The sequence below is a fragment of the Epinephelus moara genome, chromosome 23, assembly GCF_006386435.1.
Source record: "Epinephelus moara isolate mb chromosome 23, YSFRI_EMoa_1.0, whole genome shotgun sequence".
Lineage (NCBI taxonomy): Eukaryota > Metazoa > Chordata > Actinopteri > Perciformes > Serranidae > Epinephelus > Epinephelus moara.
In genome coordinates, this window is record NC_065528.1 from 11,973,596 (window position 1) to 11,995,545 (window position 21,950).

At 40.4% G+C, this 21,950-nt stretch overlaps 2 protein-coding genes across 3 annotated transcripts in view; one reads left to right on the forward strand and one right to left on the reverse strand.

Moving 5' to 3' along the window:
• The window catches only part of wnt7ba (wingless-type MMTV integration site family, member 7Ba), a 12,328-nt gene extending 6,968 nt beyond the window's left edge, over positions 1-5,360 (forward strand). For both annotated transcript variants that reach the window (XM_050036234.1, XM_050036233.1), the window contains 2 exons: positions 987-1,258; positions 3,986-5,360. In XM_050036234.1, the coding sequence (XP_049892191.1) occupies positions 987-1,258; positions 3,986-4,465 (752 nt within the window). In that variant the 3' untranslated portion in view covers positions 4,466-5,360. The remainder of the gene's footprint in view (positions 1-986; positions 1,259-3,985) is intronic.
• A 1,517-nt stretch (positions 5,361-6,877) lies between these two features.
• Positions 6,878-20,288, reverse strand: atxn10 (ataxin 10). Its single transcript, XM_050036232.1, has 11 exons — positions 20,143-20,288; positions 18,577-18,768; positions 18,204-18,289; positions 18,004-18,100; positions 17,524-17,688; positions 17,300-17,380; positions 16,116-16,272; positions 15,741-15,858; positions 15,176-15,360; positions 12,237-12,300; positions 6,878-9,682 (listed from the first exon to the last, which is right to left on the reverse strand). The coding sequence occupies exons 1-11, from the start codon at positions 20,283-20,285 to the stop codon at positions 9,498-9,500; spliced, it is 1,473 nt and encodes a 490-aa protein (XP_049892189.1). The 5' UTR covers positions 20,286-20,288; the 3' UTR covers positions 6,878-9,497.
• Between the last annotated feature and the right edge of the window lie 1,662 nt (positions 20,289-21,950).

Sequence of the window (21,950 nt, forward strand, 5' to 3'; positions counted from 1 at the left end):
TAATGTATTATTGTGTTCTCCTAATAATGAAAACCTGTCACTAAGTATTGTTTTGTTGGTTGACTCAAAGTTTCTGCTATCGATTAGTCAGACTGGCTACGGTGGCTGGGCTAACATTAGCCATGTTAGCTAAGGCTAGCGCTTTCATTAGCTTTAAGTAGTTTATGGGCGGACATTTAGACATATTACTTTACTATGTCCCACGTGTAATTACTGTCTATATGCGCACATCCCAACAACATGACATACATAACAAGTTCCTTTACTTGCGGTAAAGTGTTAAGTTAGCATTGTCAATAAAGACAAAAAAAATGTATACATTAACGGCAGTACTTGTCGTCAAACCAGCCCAGTGGCATTACATTTGCATATTCATCAGGGGGCGGTACCCATCCAACAGTCTCAGTGCCATAACAATCTCAAGCAGCACATACCTTCGTGTGTCGGTGGAATAACAGCGGCATAAAAGCAGCATACCACTCCGAGAATCTGTATGCCAGTCTGGGGATCGGTATATACCAGTCTAGGGATCTTTATGCCAGTCTGGGGATCGGTATATACCAGTCTAGGGATCTTTATGCCAGTCTGGGGATCGGTATATGCCGCTGAGCAGCAATCGACATACCTTCAGCCACTTTTCGATCTCGGCGTCACTCTATAAAACTGTTTTTGTGGATTGAGTAGTACTTAAGCAGTAAGCAAGCTGCAATTCATGTGTAAAATTGGTGCAGTGTTCCTTTAATTTAACACCTTCCTTTACGAAGGTACAGTCAAACAAACCTAACTCCTCCTGTTTCTGCCAAAACAGCAAAACTGCATGATGGGCAGGCAATTCATGCCTTTCTGAAGAAAATACTGCATGTACTGATTTCAGAATGTCTATATAAAAAGCACATGGAAAACCTACTCAATTTAAATGAGTGTACTTGTATTACTACTTTCTTCTCTGCCTCAAATTTATTCAGATTCTGCTCTTTTCTCCTCAGGCAGCAGGGAGGCAGCATTCACTTATGCCATCACAGCAGCTGGAGTTGCCCACGCAGTGACCACAGCTTGTAGCCAAGGCAACCTCAGCCAGTGCGGCTGTGACCGCGAGAAGCAGGGCTATCACGACCAGGAAGAGGGCTGGAAGTGGGGAGGCTGCTCGGCCGATGTTAAGTACGGCGTGGAGTTCTCGCGGCGCTTTGTAGACGCCCGTGAGATCAAGAAAAACGCCCGGCGGCTGATGAACCTGCACAACAATGAGGCAGGGCGAAAGGTAACGTGATCAAAGGGACGAAACAAACGATATCCATCCAGTCTTTTTTGGGCTTCAATGATGAACACATCATACAACAAAATACTATATGTAGGAATATGTAGGAAGAAGAAAATGCCTAAATTGGCATAGGTTGTCCATGATTCTGAAACATGACTAACAGTAATTTGTTGTGTATTTGCATCAGGTACAATAACTATATCAGCCCCTTCACTGTAAACGTGCAGATGATTTAACACAGCTCCTGTACACTGGATTGTGAGTGTGTATGTGTGACAGAAATGTACAACTTGGCAGATGCAGATGCCAAAATGGAGCTGTGCCACAGCCCTTCTGTCCATTCACTGAATTACTCGGTATTAAGTGAGGATAGAGGATATTATTGCAAGTCTCTGTCTCTTCCTTTCTCAGTGGTAAAACCATAGACCGTGCTTCCGCACCACCGCACACACTGAAGCAACCAAAGTCAAGAGCAAACTCCCCCAGAATATGAAGGGGAAGACGGAGTCAATGATTTGACCAGTGCTCTGGACACACAAGTTACTAGATGTTCTAGTCGCTCAATAATCAGTCTTACAGTACAATGAAAATGTGAAGGTAATCTTTTTCACATTAGCTCAGTCACAAGGGCAAACAGTCACCTGTCAATTTTGTCATCTGAAAATATTTGTATGGCATTATAATATAAATCTGGCTCAAACCACAATGTAACTCTATATGTGTATGGTTGCACAACAGCTCTGGTCAGTTTTCTCGGGCTGTCACGCCATTATGTGGTCTGAAGAAAGGTAAAGTTAATTAGAGACTACGGTCTCAGGGTACGAGTTATTTTCCCCAGGTTTTTGACATAAAGTTGGCATACCGGTTGGAGTGCTGAAAGTTGAAGTGTCCGCAGAAAGCCCAGCTTACCAAAAGAGAAGTATTTGAAGGCTATGCAATGGCTATTAACCAGCACTGTACTGAATCTTTTTGTTTTTTTACATTCAAAGCTCCTATTGAGGCTTTCAAATTGAACTTCAAATGCCTGTTGTCATAATTATGGCGTAAACACCCTTAAAAAGAAATCCTCAAATAAAATTCTGTTAAATTCTCTGATTAAATATTAATTAAATCAACGTTCTTTAATGAATACATTTAATTTATGGTGCTGTTACACTGCTACTAACCACCCCACTAATACAGGTTCACGTCTCTTCGTGTGCAGCAAGCAGGAGAGCAAACACTGTTTTGACCACAGTAAAAATGATGTTTTAAAAGGCTTCATTACTTAAAAACGTGAAATTTGAAAAAGATTATATCTATATTTTCTTCCGATAAATTTTGACTGTTGGACCTTAACGCTCTTGAGCAGGGGTGCTCAAAGTTTTGCTGACTGAGCGTCAATTTAGGGAGCCAGCAAAGGCAACGTGCAGATACAAGTTGTCTACCAATATCACTGTCCATTGCTAACAGCACAAGCATTGATGACATAATTCGTGTGACATTCGTGGGGTGTCACTAGTTGCCATGCAGTCTGTAGCTTTCTACTTGTCATTTCTAACTTGTGGGATGCTCACAAGGGGGTGCAGTTTGAAGCAGTCGATGAGTAGTGTATTAAATGTAAGCTAGTAAAAGTGAAAGTATTGAAATGGGCTGTGAATGATTAAAATATAATGCGTGCATTTAACGTCATGATCAGGGGGGTGCACAAAATGTTTCTGACAGCTGCCACAATCCTACATAACTACCACTTGAATCTAATTCCAATTCAAATAGTATTATTGTAATAATATTAGCTTAGCCTACTGGGTTTAAAGGGAAAGTTAAGATTTTTTTTAAGTAAGGTTGTATGGGGTACTTTTCCTTAGATAGTATATTACATACAGTAGATGTTGGCCCACCCCCAGTTTGGAGAAGCAGGCTGGAATCTGACATGGAAACTAGGCAATGTACTGCTGTGGATGGGGTCAGCAACAACATGTATTTTGGCCACCTAAAAAAGCCCCCCCCACCCAATAAAAATCAGTCCCTGAACATCAGACTGCAGTTTCCAAAAGGAAAATAAAGTCATTATATTTCTCTCTTCAAAGCCAGACTCCATTGTGAAAAACACTGATTTAACATCGCTGACCTCCGAAGCTGTTGGTCTACTGCTGCTTGATCAGTGAATTAGTTTGTGTTGACTTTGGGGTTTAAAAGGGTTTGTTCAATATCACCAGAGTCAAACATTAACACAAACTAACTTTCTGATCAAAGCATGGTTAGATCAGCAGCTCCCGTGTTCAGGGAGCTAAAGTTACTGTCTTTGTCAATGGAGTCTGGTGGCTTTGACAAAAGCACAGATGGGGCAATGAAGCTGTATATCTAAATATAGTGTACACTTAACCTCATCTTGATATTTTTAGGTGGGATTCTTTAGGTGGCTAAAATACGTTTTCTACAGCAGTACATTGCTTAGCTTCCATGTCAGACTCAAGCCTGCTTCTCTAAACTGAGGGTGTATCAACTGACACCTTTTTGTATGTAATACACTTATTATGGATAAGTGCCCTTTATAACCCCACTTCGAAAAATCCAAACTATCCCTTTAAACAGAATCAATAGAATTTCGATGTCAGAAGACTGAAGCTGCAGCCCTGCACTGTTTTCAAATGTCCATTTCTGTATTAACCACACAGAATATATTTCCAGCTTGTAACTATCTCCTTTAATTCATACAGACCTAATTTCTACTCTCTGTGTGATCAGATCCTGGAGGAGAGGATGAAGCTGGAGTGCAAGTGTCATGGCGTGTCTGGTTCCTGCACCACTAAGACCTGCTGGATCACCCTACCAAAGTTCAGAGAGATTGGTTACCTGCTGAAGGAGCGCTACAGTGGAGCAGTTCAAGTAGAGCCAGTCCGAGCCTCGCGCCTCCGCCAGCCCTCCTTCCTACGGCTCAAAGAGGCTCGGGGCTACCAGAAGCCCACGGAGACAGACCTGGTGTACCTGGAGCGTTCGCCGAACTACTGTGAGGAGGACACAGCCACGGGAAGCACGGGAACGCGAGGGAGACTTTGCAACGGCACATCGATCCACACAGACAATTGTAATTTGATGTGCTGCGGCCGGGGTTACAACACGCACCACTACACGCGCATCTGGCAGTGCAACTGCAAGTTCCACTGGTGCTGTTTTGTCAAGTGCAACACATGCAGTGAGAAATCAGAAGTTTTTACCTGCAAGTAGGGAATGAGGAAGTGCGGCACAGTAAGTTGGGGAGAGGCTGGGGAAAACGGACAGTGGTTGAAGGTAATGACAAAGTGGAATTTGAAGTGAAGGACTTGGAAGTATTTATTCAACAATTTGCACATTTTTACATCCTATTTTGGAATTCTTCAAAGAAAAAAAACAGACATGAGGTTTGGAGAGTATTGAGAAAAAAGAGACATTAGTGATTACAAAAACTTTCCTTCGTTTGCTCGCTGGTAGAAAACTATGACATGGTGCAAACACATCGCAGGTGAGAGGATTTGATGTTCTCGTTTGCGTCCAGCAAAGCAATATTTGGAAGACAACAGCTTGCAAAGATGCCGACAGATGTCACACATGAGAGGAAGAACAATAAGAACTATTGTTGGATCTTGAGAAGACTTTTGTAACACGCTAACTGGAAAACAGCAAAGCGCCTCAGACTGCCATGACAGAAGACTCCTGATGAAGATGGAAAGATGGCAGTGGAATACTTTTAACTGTACGCTCACACTGTATTCTGTTTGAACACTGAAAATAAAACAAAGTTATTTATGTAAAGAAATATCTTTCAAACCTAGTCTTAAGGATGGATAGCTAACATTTTTCCTCTCTATTATGACCTTCAATTGCTACTGATACATTTCAAGCTGGGAGTAACTAATTTCTAGTCACATGGAGTCACATTTACAACCACTAAACAGCTAAGCTCTGTTTCATTTCATTTGTATCCATTATCAGTGGTCAGTGGCGTACTTCACTATAGATTAGTTATTTTTCTTTTGCACTCACATGATCACATTTCTTTCTCTTTTCATGGGACATCAGTAAGTTGCGCTGTCGAGTGCTGTGCTGACATCTCTCTCATGGACAAACCCCCCCCCCCCCCCCCCCCCCCTTTCGAACCAAGACCCTTTGTTACGCCGAGAGCCAAAGAGGGTGAAAATACTCCCAAGCTATTTTAAGCATCCAACTTGTCAGTTTGAACGGCACTTTTCATCCCGACCATGTTCATTGTTGTGTTTTCGGGGGGGCTCTTGACTTCTGAGAAAAGCGTGCAAGCCTCATTGGAACTCCATAGAGGTGCAATCAGGTTCAGATACATCCAACATTCCCATGAACGGCAGACGTGGAATTCCACGATGGCCTCTGCTTACACAAGGCCTTCCAGCGCGGTTTAGGCCTGCCTGGGTGGATGGCATGCTCTCTAACCACACAGAGGGGGTATGAGAGGATCAAAGCTATTTTTGGACAGCACCCTTAATGTATTCAGAAATGTTTATTTAGGCTTTATATAACTTACAAAACAATTTGAAGAGTATATTTTTATATGAGGAACGTGGCACTTTATGTCATTTATAGATGGAAAAGAAAGTCACTATTTACAAGTGTTTTCTAATGTCATTGTATTCAGATTTGAGAGCTATAAATTATTTGGAATTTATGTTTTTTTTTGATCAGAGTTCCTAAATTGTAAATACTCCATGTGTTTTTATCAAAGTAGCCCAGATTGTCCATCTCCATACGATCCTTCACAATTCAACGTAGCTCATGAAAGCCAAGTGATTCATCAAGTGTTGGAAAGTCCAGGAAATTTTGTGCAAACCACTGTTAAGTATTTGAGTACACGCATGGAACTGCGAGTAAGTAATCAATCAACTAGTTGTGCAGCTTTAGACTGAAGAGATTTCTGTGTTTCCAGTTGTGTTCATGGCCCTTTCAGGAACTAGGAACAACTCAGTGCTGCTTCCTAAAACATAGTTGTAACTTCAAACACAGCTAATTTAGGTTTATCTGTTCTGTGGCAAAACCGACGTCTGCATCACTTACAAACATGAACAGTTGTATTTTTTTCTTTTTTTACCAATAAAATTTGAGCATCCTTTTAACGCCTCTTGGGTTTTATGTCACATCTGGCCTTTATAGACCGAATCACTGTGACATTGCACTAACAACAACAATCACCTCTGGGTAGACAACTGGCAACTAACTGGGATTGCGGTGACGTGGAATCAGCAAATTTGATTATTTCTGTTTTATTTTCAGCCATAACTGCAACATTTAAAAACATATAGTTAAACACAGTGGTCCAACCTATCTGGCATTTCTGCTGTGCTTGCTTCGCTATCATCTTTGATAAACCAAATCTCCTGGTACGGAAGCTAAACAATGCACTGCTGTAGACGAGGGTTGCAGCAAATGTATTTAAGCTACCTAAAAAAATCAACATCAGTTTAGGTGTACGCTATATATATGGAATATTGTGACTGCTTTATCCTACACACTAACTGAAGGGGGGAGAGAGTACATTTTATGTATATGACGTTGGGTTTTCTACCCAGAAGTTACTGTAAACAATCACCGTGACTCGGTCTATTGGCCTTATTAAAATCATTACAAAAAAAGCTGTTTGTCACACACAATATTTTATTAAGCATTATATGAACATTATTTGACCCAAACATGTAGCATATAATTTACACCCTGACAATGTTTTTTTTTGCTGAAGGCGAATATCAAACAAGAAGGCACAGATACAATACAGTAGAGGCCTGTAGTTTAAAACGCTGATATGGGAAACACAAGAACTCCTGGCCTTGACTGATGTGGTACTAATGTGTTAGGAGGTGAACAGGCGGCCGCGGCCATGCCACCTAATTCAGCCCGGCTGACTCGCACAGCCTCTTTCCTGTGGGGCTGAAAAGCATTGCAGCCAGCCAGTCGAGCGCAAGTAACAGCTGTTTTGTTAGCTGTCTGAAATCCTGGGGACCGGAACCGCATAAGCTCCCTTTACTATGCCGGCGGATTGAGGGGAGAGTCCAGCCGATTGTTTCAATACATTTTGTCATTAAAAATCAGAGGCAGTGCAAACAGGGTGGAGCAGGGTGTGGGCAGGCCAGTAAAGCGCTGCATTGTTGAGGTGTCAGGACTGTTCAGCTTATCCAGCAACGGGAGGAGCAGGGAGGGATGTCATTCTGCAAACTAATGCTTATGGTCTGATTCACTCACTCACTCATTCATTAATTCATTCACTCACTCACTATTCGTACACTTTCAGCATGCGTTCATCCATCGTCTACTCATCTAGAAGCACAAACTATTATCAAAAGAAGAAGCACATGCAAACACAAACACACAGCTACAGCTAAAAAGGAAGCACAATATTTACTAAATCTCTAAGAAAGTCAAATTCAAGTCAAATACAGCAAAGAGAAGCAGTCTTAGGTGTAAAACTAGATGGTTAATGATCTATGATGCATGCCATCGGTCCCCATCCCTTATTTATCTACAGTACTATGCAATAGGATGGAAAAAGAAGATCAAAAGGAAACTTCACGAGCAAAATAACCATTTTTACCTTGAATTTGTGAAGAACACGTTTTTCTCGCATGGTGAATGGGGAATCCAAAAAAGGCGGACATTTTTCATGAAATGCAATTTCTAAAAATGCATGTGTTTGGGAAGTACTAAGCATACAACTATGACCACATGACTTCGATTATACTACATGAGTTGTGCGAGAGTTTGTAAACAGATGTTTTGATGTAATGTCGTTATTAAATGTGGACCCCATTCATGAAGAATGTTTGCCTTTTTTGGATTCTCCGTTCACTGTGGAGGCATGAAAGAAAAAAGGTTTCCTCACAAATTCAAGGTAACAAAGTGAATAATTAATATGCAAATGGTCATTTTGCAGATGATTCGTTCCCTTAAGAATAATAGCCAAAACACATGGGGCATGGACGCAGCCTGTCAAGAAGCTACACAGACTAGCTTTATTGTGTATGTATTTAGTTATGCTAAGTGAAAATGCAGTTGGTTATGGAGGGTTTGGAAGCATATAGGCTATATCAACTGGTGCTGAATTAATTAACTGGATTGGTTTATCTACATGCATTGATTTGATTGATTTATTTTGATGTGAAATACAATATACAATGAGGTATTTATTGTAATCATTTTAAAACAGACTGTAGTTGGTTTTTTTTATACAGTTCTATGTAGTTTTTACCTGTTGGAGAGCTGCAAAGCCTTTTGTAAAGAAAAAAAAAAAGACGCTGCATCCGTGCCCTATGTATTTTGGCCATAAGATGATGAGGAATAAGATAAAGAAGTTATAAGACTATGTTGAGTATGAAACTCCTTACTATTATAACCTTAAAACAAGAAGCAGAGATCCAGCAACAAGCTCATGCTGTATACTGAGAGATGTTTTTGAATTACAAAACATGCATAGCGTCAGTTATTAGTTCCTTAGATTATATTAATACTATCATGCCTGTTTAGATAAAGTTTTTTTTAAGTGTTTAATTGTCCCTCTGGCAACGACACCACCATTTAAGTAGGTATGGTGGTGAGGGGGTTGATTACATCATGTTTTGGTCATTCTGTTTCATGGTTACTGCAGAAGTCACTATGGGCCTGGGATTAAACCCCAACCCCTGCTGGTACCATCAGTGTCTAAGCAAAGTGAAAAGCCCGGACACTGTGGTGCTCTTTGTCTTTGGATTAAACCACAAAGCATCAGCTCTGCCAAAGGTACCAGCGTGTGCTCGCCTCTCCCAAACTCTTCATTTCCCAGACTCGGGTCAAGACAAAACAAGCGCTCCTGATGTCTTGACCTCTGTTTTTATACCAGGGGGACCCCATGGGCCTTTTGTGTATCAACAATACCATGAGCCCCATCTGGGCATGAGTGCAAGCATTACTGAGGTAGGAAAGTAAATTATACATACCTCTCTTATAGAAATATCTAAATCTAAAGCGCTTTTCTATGTAGTCTATCGGCAGTGTGGCTGTCAGTTATTCTGGACAGGCACAAAATGTATGTGTTTAGTTATGAACAGGTAATTGACCTGCAGATGAAGCTAAAGCATTAAATAACATTAATCTAGCACAACAGCAGTATATGTTCACACAAGCGTATACGTGTGCACATGTACTTTAATCCTTTCTAAATAAATACTTCACATGAAAACCTGCTCACGGGTCAAGGGCCTCCTCTCTCCTGGCCGCTCCTCTAAGGTGTTCAAGAGTCTTTCCTCACAGTTTTCAGCAGCAAGCTTCCGTCTCGCTCCTCCACCAGGAAACCCAGCTCCCTCAGCGCAGAGTAGTCGGCATTGCCTTGGCGTTCCAGGGCGGCAATCTGCTCCTGGTTCTGCTTGTTGTGTTCTAGGAGGTTCCTGATGGCGAAGATGGCCCACTGGCTGATAACTGGAGGTATCCGGTTAGGGACAGTAACGTTATAATTTCAATTCTAGAGAATTAAACTATGGTTCTTTATGGTATTTTTGAGCATATATTTTAGACACACGAAATTCATAACCTTGAAAACATTTCATGTCATAATAGCAGTTTAGAGGACCACAAAAACAACACTAAATTCATACTTAATGCTAGACATGAGCGTGTAGCAGTTGGAACACAAGATGCATTTACAACTTCATGAAAAAATGCATATGTAAAAAAAACTATCAAAAAAAAGACTGGTAGAGAACTTAACAGTGGTACGAGCAAAACAGGCAAAACATATTCAAAGTCCAACTCAGGATGTCAAATACCCAAGAGCCTGGTATTTTCCTCAGGTCACTGAGTACGCAGACAGCCAAACAAACAAACGAGTTTCGCAGACAAGTTATGTTTTGTGATACAAAACATTCTCAGCTCCCCCCTCTCAAGTTTCCCGCATAAATCAACAAACGTGTTTCTCTTTGACAGTCTTTTTCTCGACAGAAACAAATGCTGACACCTACATGAAAAAGGTGGATGGAGTGGGTTGTGCGTGCATGTGTGTGTGTGTGTAAGCATGTATGGGAAACAGGCACAAGGGACAAAGGCCAAGCTCAGACTATTGGCCTGGTTAAAAGACAATCTGGCACAATGCCCTCACTTTAGCCAGCTAATACCAACTGGCAGCAGGATGCCCAGCAGGGGCTGGAGATGAGAACAACTTATGGGGTGGAGCTCAGTGACCAGCAGTGGACTCCAAATAAAACAGTAATTGGCATGTTCTCAAAGCCTGTCGAACTTAACAATCAAATGAACATGTTCTGTTTTTTTGACAAGAGAAAGGTACATTTGATCCAGAATACAATGCAGCCTTTAAGTTGTTAACATCTGTATGACATTATTAAATGTCTATATTAGTTTGAGCAGTTTATGTTTGTACCGGTAGTCTCGTGTAACTTCATTTGTACAGTGCACCTTCCATTTAAACACAACACGATGCTGCAGAATGTCAGTAAGTCAGCATTGATGAAGGTTTGCTGTTGGAGGGATTTAAGACCCACTTCCACACCCTGCTAATTGGTTTGGGATGGCACTTAATGTGACAGGCCCTCTGTAAGAACCAAGGCTATTAAATGAAGGCTGAGACATGGTCTTTGACCACATTGGAGCCAAAGGGTATGAGCTGCGATGCTGGAGAGTTACAGCAGACAGGGCTAGAAATAAAGGGATGGTGTCATTCAACTTTTTGGGTACGCTGGAATGGATCGAAGCCAATATACAATCAAACATTTTCAGGTAAAAAGAATTTGCTTATAGTGTTTTACTAAAGATTTGAACTGTCACCCATATCCTTATTTTTCATGTAAAATATATTCCAACCCAAGTTTAACTGCAGATGCTTCCCCATGATAGTGCGCCAGCTTTTGAGATTTTCAGCAAGTTCAAACCTTTTGCTTTAAACCTTTACTGCACATTTTACTGTTGTACACCAATGATATGAGGCAATATGACGCAGTCACTCTCCTCTTTTTAACTCTTGGCGTTAACAAGTAAACAGAGTGGAATTAGGTAGGGAGTGTGTGTTGGGGGGGCTGGGAATGGGCCCAATGGTGCACATTTTGTAACTCTCCGAGTCACTAGAATGTCAAAGGGCCCCACGCACAGCTGTTATTACTCTCGCCAGTCATGTTGGCAGTTGTGTTGGTGCAGCTGGAGATATCACTGTTGGCAGAATCCAACAAATTTCCTTCCAAATGGCGAAACGATGGACGGTCACGCAACACTTTGTCCAACTCATTGTAAAATAGGCAAATTATAAAGCATTAGCACACTGTCACCAAAACAACCACCACATCCTGCACATTCGTGGTCATTCAAACTTGTATTTAATAGTGCATTTGTGATTTGATTGTCTCAACACATTTGAAAACCAAGTATAAACAAGGTCAATTTGTCAGAGTTGTTAGTGATGTTGCACTGTATCCTACTGAGAGCTGTTTATAATATTCTGCCTCCCTCATGTATGTAATCAGGGCCTGAGAAAACATCAGAAACACATAGACAATTTAATACAAGAGCAGCACTGTGGTCTACATTTTTACTATGATCTAACTATTTGATACAACAACAGACTTGACTTGAATGCTCCTCACAACAAAGAGCAGCATTTACAAGCAGCACAGCAAACCCTAATAATAAATGCAGCCGATCAGTCAACACTGTTGACCAGCTGCAAGCAGAGATCTATTGAGAGGTGGTGAACACAATGTGAAGATTTCAACAGGTTTGGTTCGCCAGGCTTCACACACTGCAGCAATCAAAGCCTGATGCAACACTTGTGTTTGGTTGCAAACCCACCAGCTTTCCTGTGCAAACATGCCAAATTCAATTCTAAAAGTGCCAGGATAAAATACACAAGGCCTAAGATGACTTCTGGGCATAAATATGAACAATGATTTAGATAAACTTGAAATATATGTACATAAACACAGATGGGTTTGTATTTCCAGACCATCAAGCTATGTTAACAAAAGGATACATGGGTTGTTGCTGTCAACGTTGCAGTTGTCCAAGATGAGGGGGATGCCTTCCAGTTCTCTCACCTGAGGAGACAAGTTCAGTAAGACGTAAAAAAATGGACTTTGTAAACATGTCTGTTTTCACTTTCCATGTTTGGCATCGCTAACAAATTTCCATTAGTTATCACAATTTATTTAAAACCAGTTTTGGAGCAATGTTTGTGTTGACAACTTCCTTAGCTCAATAAAGCCTCATTTTAATCAGAGTATCTGGATATGCTATTTGTTTTGTGATTATATTACATCATGTATCAAGGCGTTCTGTATTGTTTGTCATGATGAAGCATCCTTAGGGCAATACAGAACCTGACATAACTTCTGTGAAAAACAAAATGTAAGTTTTCATAGCCTCTCATAGCATTTTCAAAGCAATAGGTGAAAGCAAGTATTAAAGGGATGCTTTGCTGATTTTAAACCAGCTTTGTGTCATAACAGTATTGGCACTATGTAAATCATAGCTGTTACTGCGTTGCATATTTCTTGTCTCCAGTGTTTTCAGAAACATATTTTAGCTTACTGTTTAACTGTAACACAAGATCATTTGTTACCAGCCGACCACTAAAGTGTTTTTGGAGAGGCTACTGACATTATGTCGTCCCTGAGCGGGAGCATTTATTAGTCCGGTGCGGCACAGTGCATTCTGGTAGTTGTAAGTTTTCTACCTCTTGAGGAAAAGTAAATACCACAGTCTTTTTCCTCCATTTTTTCTAGTCATATCACACCAATTTAAAAAGTATTTGCGTCTTCTACGAAAAAGACAGCCTAGTTTATGAAAAGACCATCTATACCAGCACAGACGGCCCATTCTCTCTGAAAAAAAGAGCCAAGAAATGCCTCATCAACACCATTTAAATCTTACATAGAAAAGTCACAGTGAATTGAAGGATTTGGTCGACTAGTGCAGTCTAGCCAGTAACCACTTTTTAAAGAGAAAACAAGTACAAAATCATTTAGAGGCATGAAATGTATCCAAGCTAAGTGTCCCTGTCCATAGCAGAGCCTCACATCTATGCAAAAGCAGCAGTGTGGTTGTGGGTTTGTCTGAGGCCGTCACAACAGGGTGATCTGCTCTGTATCATGTGTCTGATTCTATAGGCTTAATTATTGTCTTTGCTTGCTGTTGCCTTCTTCTTGCCTTTGTGGTTACCCTCCAAACACACTGCTGGGAGCTCCAGAACGAGACCAAGTGCTGAGTTTCACAAAATGGAAATGTCATTGAAACTGTCAATGAAACAAAGTCGCTGACTAGTACAAGCACCCAGGTCTGATTTTCCACTTTCAAAACGATTATCTGAAGTTGCTAACATTATGTCCAGACCCATAAAGAGATGAATAACAAGCGACTGGACCCTGACTTCAGTCCGGTGCACGCAGTTCAGCCCTCTGCACACATCTTAAATTACAATCTCTCCCAAAGGTGAACAGAATGACATTTGGTTTACTGGAAGAGATCTTAGTGAAAACAGATATGGGGTGATTTCAAACCACTGACAGACCACAGATCAGCATCCATAAATATTATAGAGAGGCCAACTGAGGGTGGCCATCCCACAAGCATTCCACAAATCTGTTTCTATTAAGTAGGACTGAGTCTATAATGTGCCACAGATAGAGGCCAATTCCTCCCCACTCGCTTTGTTATCTGTCTTTGCTTTATGTTAATAGTGAGATGCTGACAGATGGCGATGGAGGGAAACTGATAAAATCACAGAGGCGAGGGAGGGAATGTTTCACATTTCAGTGCAAAACCAAGTTGTTGTGTTGAAAGAACTCGTAAGCTTGCAGTCACAGGAACACACAACCTCACGCTTCATTAGACATTACCCTACTTTACAGTCCTCAGTTGTCCTCGGCCCTCAGGAGATCACGGGGTTTGACACAACAGCCCACTACTAGAACCCGCACTCTGAACATGCTAATCTGGTGTACAGATAGGTCTGTCAAAGCAAGAACAGGAGGGCCCCACAGATCTCTCACCCTCCTCTTGACCTTTGACGCCATTAAACCGATCAAGGGTGCTCACAAAAAGCCCACAGATCCCAAAGAAAAAAAGTAATGAATAAGCATCCCAGCTAATAACAATCTTATTTTAGATCTTCTCTGCAGTTTCATTTTCTAAATCCCTAAATCCTTAACATCTTGAGGACCATAATTTGGTTAAATATGAACTGGTGAGCATTTGAGTTCACACGTAGCGCTTGAGAGCCAAGCCAACACCACTTTGCCTCTGATCTGGGGCTTCTATTGGGGAGCCCCAAAAACTGATCGCGGTGGAAAATCAGTGCTGAAGTCTGCTGTTAAAATTTGACATCAGTAATCAACTACTAAAAATCAAGCCATCAATTAATAAAGGTACATTCACACCTTACCTGCTTGGTTTAAAATTAATCAAAATTTTGACCGGTTTGTTTGAAAGTTGCCAATCAGACTCCGCTGTTGAATAAATATCCACCTGAAAAGGAGAGTCTCTGCTTCCAAGCAAACTTTGATAGGATCTGTCTCTGATGTAAATGCATATGGACCAACTTCAGAATTTTTTTATATTAGAGTTGTAGTTTTTGCATGAATTCTTAAGCTCAACTACTACTGAATCCATCTGCTGATTGGGAACTGACAACCATGCTATTTAATAAGAGAACTGTATATGAAGTATATATATTGAAGCATATATATTTATGTCAAGTGATTTGGTAGCCATCATAATATGACCATGCATTACCAGAAGTGGGGGATTTTTGCTAAGTGAAATTTTATTTCTCCACGTGGGTCCATGATAATTCAGGATAACATCATCAAACTGTCTAATAAATGAGGTACCTGTTAGTCCGTATGACTTCCTGTTTACAGCTCTTGATTTGTTCGTAATATGTTAGTGTGAAACTATCCATTTATTCCATACCTTGTTCTGGTTGTTGGTGTTGCCGTAACAGAGGTTTCCTATCAGTCTGATGAGGTGGGCCTTGAAGCTGATGACAGGAGAATGGGAGGAGGGGCCCCCATCTTCACCGAATGCGGAGAAGTTCTGAGCAGCACTGAAAATATTCTTACTGGCCTTCCCTATAGCATGCACCTGCTCCAGGAGTGCTATGGAAAAAAAGGTAAGAGTGAAAAATGAGACAGCATACAGAGTAGCAAGATGTACCCCAAGCTTAAGTTCAAGCTATTACATCTTATTATTCAAATCATGAAAGTGAAATTATGGGTTTTAATTTCTCAAAAATGTACTTGTTAAGTACCTGATACAGTCATTCATGTCAAACTTATTTGTATTTGAACTCTGCTGTGTTTTTACTGTTGTCAATATGAGGCAGGGTTGTGTGCAGGAATTGTGATTTGTTTCTGTCGGTGATTTGATGAGGATCTGGATCAGTTGACATATTTACCATAAAACGGCCAAAATGGACCCACAAACTGCGGTTGTGAACCCGGTCAGAGCGGCTTTTTTAGTGTATGTTTTCATTTACCAACAGTGGTCACTAGAAGGTCAGGATGGTCCTGGAGGAACATGAACTGCCTGTGGTCTGAGGTCATCTCACACAGCACATCCAGCAGGCTAATCACTGTCAGTGCCTCCTGCAGGACCTGCAAGGCATTGCAACCAAAATTGGTCAAATTGGGAAAGGATGCTTAATGTAAGATCATGTAAGGGAGTGGACTTGTGAGTTGGACCATGAATGAAATGAAAAAATAAATAAATAAAACTATAGAGAGCTCTTTAAATGATACACGCAGTTTATGCTCTTCATGAGGGAAATCACATCATACCAACACCAGCTCCACAGACCTGCAAAACATACTTCTCTGTGTTTACATGCATCAGTCAGGTTTACTATCTGTACCTCATCACTGGAGGCGGAGCCAGTGGCGAGAGTCAGCACAGCTCCGCAACCTGTGTGGAAGGAACTAGCCAGGAAGGAAGCCACACTGGGAGGGATGCCACAGTCCCTAGAGTGTTCCTCTTGTAGCTGGGCAATGAGCAGCTCTAATAGGGTAACTCTGAAAACACACACACACACACACACACACACACATCACATATCTATAGTACCTTTAAGCATTAGACATTATTCTGTATGTGTAAGAGGTAGTACTCCCTTATAGGTCATATCAGCTTTCAACAACTTACATACAACAATTTTGCATTATCAGAGAATTTCTTTGAGAGGTTTCATGGGACAGTGTTTATTATAAGATCAGTGTCTGTGTAATGACAGCACAGAACATTACAGGAGCCAAGATCAGCCTTGCTTGCAATCTTTTTTTTGTCAGTTAATAATTTGTTTTCTCATGATAACAGGTTAATTTATGTCGCTTTTCAAGATAACGAGATAGGATCACTGTCCTGACTGAGGGGGAGGATTCATAACTGTTGTCAAGCTGTAGTTTTGTTTGCTGCAGTTGTGTCATTAGAGCAGACAATCTCCTTTTATAGTAGCCAACGAGGAGAGGTTGACCAACTCCCATCTCTCTCCTTCAGCCAGCAGCTGCTCAAATAAAGCCTCTGAAGTTGCAGCTGGGCGTTTTCTCCTTAAATGATGAGGACGGATTGTTATGTTATCTCTAACATAAAGACACAGTTTCTGCCTTTGTTAGACTTTGACTGAAATACAGTCTGATGCACTTATCCATAATGGGTTGGGCCTTCTTTTTGATCTGACATTTCCAGCTTAAATCTGTTGCACAGTTGTCAAGATGCCATCTATTCATGCTGACATGGCACTCCTGATCTCAGATAAACATTATAAGTAATACTGTCATGCTGTAGAGATGTCCTGGCCCTACATATCATATTCTACAGACTCTAAATAAAATTTTTGGTTGGTACAGATCCCTGCAAAAAATCACACTGTAATCATTTAATGTGTTATTCTATGAAAATGACAACGAGGATGTTAAAATTACCATTCCTGTTTATCATGCAAATTATATTGCAATTGTAATATCAGTCAAAAATAATCGATCGAAATAATCAATTTTTTCAGAATCATTCAGCCCTAAGTGGAAAAACATAAAAATAAAGTACCTTTCATGGTGTGACATCCCAGAGTACATGCTCTCCACCAGAGCTGAGCACTTGAGGAAATACTGGGTAGCAATGATAACCCTGCAAATATATGAATACCAAATAAAACTTTAAAAAGAAGTAGCATATCATAGTTAGTGATTCCTTAATATGATATACACACTGCAAACTCTTCAGACATATAAACCAACATTTGCTTTACACACATAAACACACAATCTTACGTCCAGTCCAGGTCGGGTTGAGTCCTACAGAGCTCCATCACCCTGAGTGCAAGCTGGATGTTCTGTGGATCAGACAGTTCTTCCACCTTGGCTTCATCCAGACATGTGTGGAGTACCATAGAGGCGTAGTTCACCGCCTTCTCATCATCAACACTGAGCAGCTGCCTGTTTACACATGTTTGGGTTCACTCAGTGTAAGGACAAACGTGAAAAGCTTTTACAAATAACGAAACTGAAACAGAATATGTATTATAGTAAAAGTAAAAGGTTTCCTGTGTCTCAAATTGACACTGTTTTTAGTGTGGAAGAGACACTGAGCTCTTTACATGACATGAAACGTGGCCTAATGAGTTACCAGAATACCCACACAAAAAGTTTACTGAAAACTTACAAACTTAATGACAGCATGAATTATGTATTTTATGTAACAGAGTTGCTTACTGTGATTAAAAAAACATAACTGAAGCACACAAAACTTACAGGAAAAGATTTGGGAAGCTCAGCCGCCAAATGTCATCTTTACACATCTGGTTTCCAACCGATAAGTTACCGAGGAACTGGATCCCACAACGAAGAGCTGGGCCATAGGGGATGATTTAAAAGGAAGGTCAGTATTCAAAAGAGTTGCAGAACGTATCAGATCATTTTTCAACGATCAATTTCCAGATTTTTAGACTTACGTTCAAATATGCTATCTCTGCTCTCCAGACGTGTGGTCTGAAGGAGGCTCAGGAGTTTAAAGGATATATCAATGAAACCAAGCTCCCTAGAAGAAGCGGAAAAATACATTATGTGCTTGCTGTATGTTGAGTCGCTTCCTTGCACATTTCTTTTGTCAAATAATGTGAACACAATAACATGTACACACCCTGTCTAATGCAATCTAGTAAAATAGAATTGTAATAACACCTACAATTTTGCAAAATACAGTTGAATTACTGTTCAGGCTTTGCCAAGGAGGTGTTGATTGTACTCTGCAGTCACTTTCGAGATGACAAAATTTGTTAAGTTAATACATCTGTCTCATATTCTACCATCTCTTAATTGTATTACCTGAGCAGACTTTGGTTGCGAGTGCTCTGGACACAGGCGTTCCTCTGAGCCCTGAAGCACTCAGCGGTCAGCTGCAGCTGCAGGGTGATGGACTGCAGGTCCTGATTGTCACAGCTGGCAGCCTGAAGCTCATCACACAGTCGGGACAAGACTTTCAGAAGGCTGGAGAACGCCTCCTCTTCCACAGTATCCCTGGGAGAACAAAGTTGACCAGAAAAAAAAAAAAGGAAGGACAGTTACTTTACAACAGTAGTACCCAAGACTGAGGGCCAACAGGGGGAAATGTGGATTGAAACTTAAGATGATGGGACTTTTCCCTCAGCAGACATTTAATCAGCAGGTGTAAGCAGTGTTGGGGAAAGTACGTTAAAACAGTAGTTACCAAACTACTAGCTACTTTACAATAAAAAGCAGTTAAACTACACCTAACACACTTGACACTGAGTCAAGTGGTTAGGTGTGTTTGTTTTAGGGACTGGGGCAAGCCAATCCCTACCTAGGCAGCCTGAGAATGTGTTTTAAGGAGAGGCTGGGATTGTTGGGGTGGGATTAGGAAATAGGACTGCGACAGTATGAGATTTACACGGTACGACAACCCTTGAAGAAAGTATCATTGTATTTCAAAATTATTATCACTATCAGTCAAAATGACCCTCGAAGGAATGAAAACAGAAGGGTAATTTTGGATGAACAAATGTTCTATTACTATTATTGAAAACTGAAACCATATTTTTCTTTCATTTACAATATCACAGATAACAAAAAGTACACAATATAATAACAAAATGTCAATTCAAAAAGCTTTATTGGCATGACATTTAACATGTGTTGCCAAAGCACAATTATAGTTTAAGACAGTGAATTCAATTAACTGCAATGAAATATAACAGGTATACAACCGGTATATTGCTGCAACCCTAAAAACCTTAGTCATAGTATTTGACTGCAGACATCTTGGTTGCAAACCAGAGGGCATTTTAGTCAAAGGGCAGATGACTAACAATAAATGACAACTGTGCCCAACGAGCTGTAGCATTATGTCATACTGAAAAGCATCATGACAACAGTGTAAGTAATTTATAATAAACTACATAAACTACATGACTCAGAGTAATTCACCACTGAAAAAGCTACTAGGTTTTGAAAGTAGGTAAACTGCCAGCCAACTACTGCAAACTGTAGTTACACTAGTGACATGTAGTGTACTACTACTAAACACTGGGTCTAAGTAATAACACTATCAACTGCGCCATCATTAGTGAGGCTAATTAGTTGCACCTGTGCTTTTCCTTGATAACTCGAAATGTCTGAACCCATAACGAGCTTGTCAGTCGTCTTTGTGAGTAACAGCGGTTAACTAATATAAATTATATTGCAGTTAATCGTTCAATAACTTTCCACCTCACTGTTTATTAGCACAGTGGTACAAAAACCTGAGTAACGGTAGCCAATGGACCCTCAACGTGAACATACGCCGGATGTTATTTGATGCGCAGCGGCTAGCTTAGCCTGTAAGCTAACACCCTCCGTTTCTTTCGTAAAGGCACAAATTGACTTTGTCCGCACCTGTATTCCTTGTCCCGTAACGCGGTCGTGAATGTTTTTAAAACCTGCAAGTGTTCCGGGCAGTGTTCCTCGTTCAAAATGCCTGCGATAGACGCTGAGATGTTCATGTTGCTGTCGGTAGTAGCTGCCATGTTTGCCTGCATCTTCCCTGTGGGCGGGACTTCCGGATACTTTTCTAACACGCTATTGCTTGAATGCAGAATGAGGGCGGAGTCAGAGCATGTGCTGCTGTTTTCACTGAAGTTGTCAAGTCACTCTTGTCAGTGTTGGCCCACACAAACATTAAAAAGAAAGAACCCCTGGAAATATTATTTATTACACTCTTTCCACAAAATATTGTACTGCTATTATATGATGATCTTGTACAATATGATGCATTGCTGTGGATTAAACCACCCAACAATCAAGCAGTTAAAATGAGCACAATCTTAAACATATACAGCAGTAAAATGTAACATACAGTGATATTAGTCTAAAAACATCAAAAAATTATCAGTGAAACGCTACATGGGAACATTTTTACTGCACCATAACTACTTTAATTTTTGATACTATAAGTAAATGTTGCTGATGATACTTAGGATACACAATTAAACCTAAATAGGGTTTAGAATGCATGACTTTTACATGCAGTAGAGTAGACTATTTTCACAGTGTGGTATAAGTAAGCTACCTTTTTACTTGAATAAAGGACCTGGATACTTCTTCCACCATTGCAGACTGCAAACAATCTCTTTGGCTGATGCCAGTTCTTCAGCATCACATCAGCTTTATAATTGCATCAGTCATCATATTTAAGCAGTTTGATAGTCTGTTGAGATGGATATTGGCTTATTCTCACAGTTTTGTAAAATATTTTGTATTTAACATGTTTTACAATGTTTAAGAAATCCGCTGAATCTCACTTTTGTCATGCTATTTTACACCCACCATTAGCCTAATATAGGATGTTTGAGGCTGTTATTCGGGCAAGTGGGCAGCTTCCACCATGTATTTTATTGAATTAGTGTACTGTGTACCTATACTTACACTCTTAGAAAACAAGGTGTTCAAAAGGATTGAGGTTCTACCCAGAACCATTAGCAAAGTGTTCTTTGTAAGACTAAGGATTCCCTTTTCATCTTTAGAAGAAAAGATTCTTAAAGGATTGTTGAGGCATAGGTGTTAAATGATCCTCACCCTCAATTATTCAAATGTTTACCCATATTTCAAATGGTATTTTTAAATGTAAGTGTATCTGGATTCCCTTTAATTGAATAATTTGACCTGCGTTCTGCCATAGTAGATATCCTTACCATTATTTAATGCCATACAATACCACACAGTCTGTTAAATTTTTTGTTTTTGCGGGTACCCGGTACTTGGCATTTTGTATTTAGTTCTGTATTTTACTATGCTGTAGTAGTTCTGATTTTACAAAATCTCCATCCACTATTAACATGATTGTGAATGATAGTGGTGTGGGTTGTGCTGGACCACATCAGCCCTGGCCCTTTTGGAGCCTCTTGAAGCCCAAGGCTGCTGAACGTGGTTCCCTTGGCCCCAGACTAACCTGTAAGACTAAAACCATGATTGGTAAACATAGACTGTATAAAATAAAATAAATCCATGGTAAATCCATAGGTAATTTAGTTAATCACCATTTTAGAGCCCTCCTGTGTGGATTTTGAATAAAACCATTGGAATATAACATGGTTCTTGGTAAAAACCCCTTGTTGGTTTTAGATGTATCCCTTGGGATATAATAGGGTTCCCTATTGAACCTCTGAGTGGGTTCCTGTCAGCACCCTTAGAAGGTGGAGAGGTTA